Source organism: Lupinus angustifolius, chromosome LG10, assembly GCF_001865875.1.
Source record: "Lupinus angustifolius cultivar Tanjil chromosome LG10, LupAngTanjil_v1.0, whole genome shotgun sequence".
Lineage (NCBI taxonomy): Eukaryota > Viridiplantae > Streptophyta > Magnoliopsida > Fabales > Fabaceae > Lupinus > Lupinus angustifolius.
The window spans coordinates 15,415,966-15,417,778 of record NC_032018.1 but is presented as its reverse complement, the minus strand read 5'-3'; the positions used below and the strand labels follow the sequence as shown (position 1 = coordinate 15,417,778).

Genomic DNA, 1,813 nt, shown 5'->3' with positions numbered 1-1,813 from the left:
GTGGCCAATGGATTCACACAAATGGAAGGAGTGGATTTCTTTGAGACTTTCTCACCAGTTGCCAAGATCACTACTGTTAAGGTCATCATAGCACTAGCAGCTACCAAATCTTGGTTTCTAGAACAACTAGACATCAACAATGCATTCCTCCATGGGGATTTACATGACGATGTCTATATACAACCACCTCCAGGTCTCCTACCGTCCAATTCTCCTCTAGTCTATAAGCTTCACAAAAGTCTGTATGGTCTCAAACAAGCAAGTCGTGAATGGCATACCATTCTATCTACCAAGCTTGTCTCTTTAGGATATCATCACTCCTCTACAGACCATGCTCTGTTTACCAAATCTACCACAAATTCATTCACTGCAAAATGTCGATGACTTGGGCACCTATGTTTCTTTCTAGGCCTTGAAATTGCACGCTCCACTAGTGGCATCCATCTCAATCAATGAAAGTACACCCTTTCCTTACTCGAAGAATCTAGAAATCTTGCATCCAACCTGCCAAAACTCCATTTGACCCTGCTGTCAAACTTCAAATGGACAAAGGCACCCATGTTAAAGATCCTTCATCATATCGACGTCTAGTTGGCAGATTGATCTATCTTACCATCTCACGACCAGATATCTCCTATGCAGTCCAACAATTAAGCTTGTACATGACCAATCCTCTCACAACTCACTACCAAGCTGCCATCAAAGTTCTACATTATCTGAAAAATTCACCTTCTCAGGGTCTATTTTTCCCATCACAGTCAACTATGAAAATATCAGCTTTTGCAGACTCGGATTGGGCCTCCTGCCTTGACACATGCAAATCAATAATTGGTTTCTGCATCTTCATATGTTCTGCCATTATTTCATGGAAAACAAAAAAACAGAACACGGTAAGCAGATCCTCCTCTGAGGCTGAATACCGCACCTTAGGAAGCCTTGCTTGTGAACTACAATGGTTGTCCTACCTATTCAATGACCTTCATCTTCCTCTATCTCACCCAACTCCGGTTTACTGTGATAATCGCTCTGCCATCTACTTAGCTCACAATCCTGTCTTCCATGAGCGCACAAAGCACATCGAAATTGACTGCCATGTCATACGTGAGAAAATTCAGAAAGGTCTCATCCATCTTCTTCCAATTTCTTCTTCGGATCAGCTTGCATATGCCTTTACAAAGCCCCTGCCACCAAAGCTATTCACCCAGTTAGTCTCCAAGTTGGGTTTGTTCGATATACACCGTCCAACTTGAGGGGGGTGTTAAATGGTTCTCACAACCATGGTACCTTCAACCTCAAGCATCAATGGCTACCTCTTTTGGGCCACATTCATAATTACAAAACCAAGACTTATTGTGATATTCTAAGAATCTTAAAATAGAGCAACACTTTTGTTTTTACCTCCTCAATTCTTATACTAGGAACTTCATAATCTAACATATTGAACTTACCAAGGTCTTTTAACTCTCATTATACAGTTTTAAGTCTATACTCCCCCTTATTATCCTTAAGACCCTATAAGGTACTATACTATTTCTTTATGATATCCTGATTCTCGGTTTTGTTATCAAAATAACAAACAATTATTAAATCATCAAAATAACATTTTTTTAATTACAACAAATAATTCAATACAAATTATAATAATAATGGGATACTATGACGTATATAATAACATGTTAAGTCTCACAAATGGTTTTAAAATTTAATCTCCATATAACACATAGAAATATAAAACAGTTATTAGTATATCACAAAAATATTTAAAAAAAATTGATGGCCATATATTATCATGGGTGGATATCTCTATAATTGA

At 37.9% G+C, this 1,813-nt stretch overlaps 1 protein-coding gene across 1 annotated transcript; it reads left to right on the top strand.

Moving 5' to 3' along the window:
• LOC109358057 (uncharacterized mitochondrial protein AtMg00810-like) lies at positions 543 to 1,250 on the top strand. The gene has a single exon (XM_019602124.1). The coding sequence runs from the start codon at positions 543 to 545 to the stop codon at positions 1,248 to 1,250; it is 708 nt and encodes a 235-aa protein (XP_019457669.1).

What these genes read in the sequence shown, in the direction of transcription:
- LOC109358057 (XM_019602124.1), top strand. Translation starts at nt 543, where the DNA reads ATGGACAAAGGCACCCATGTTAAAGATCCTTCATCATATCGACGTCTA.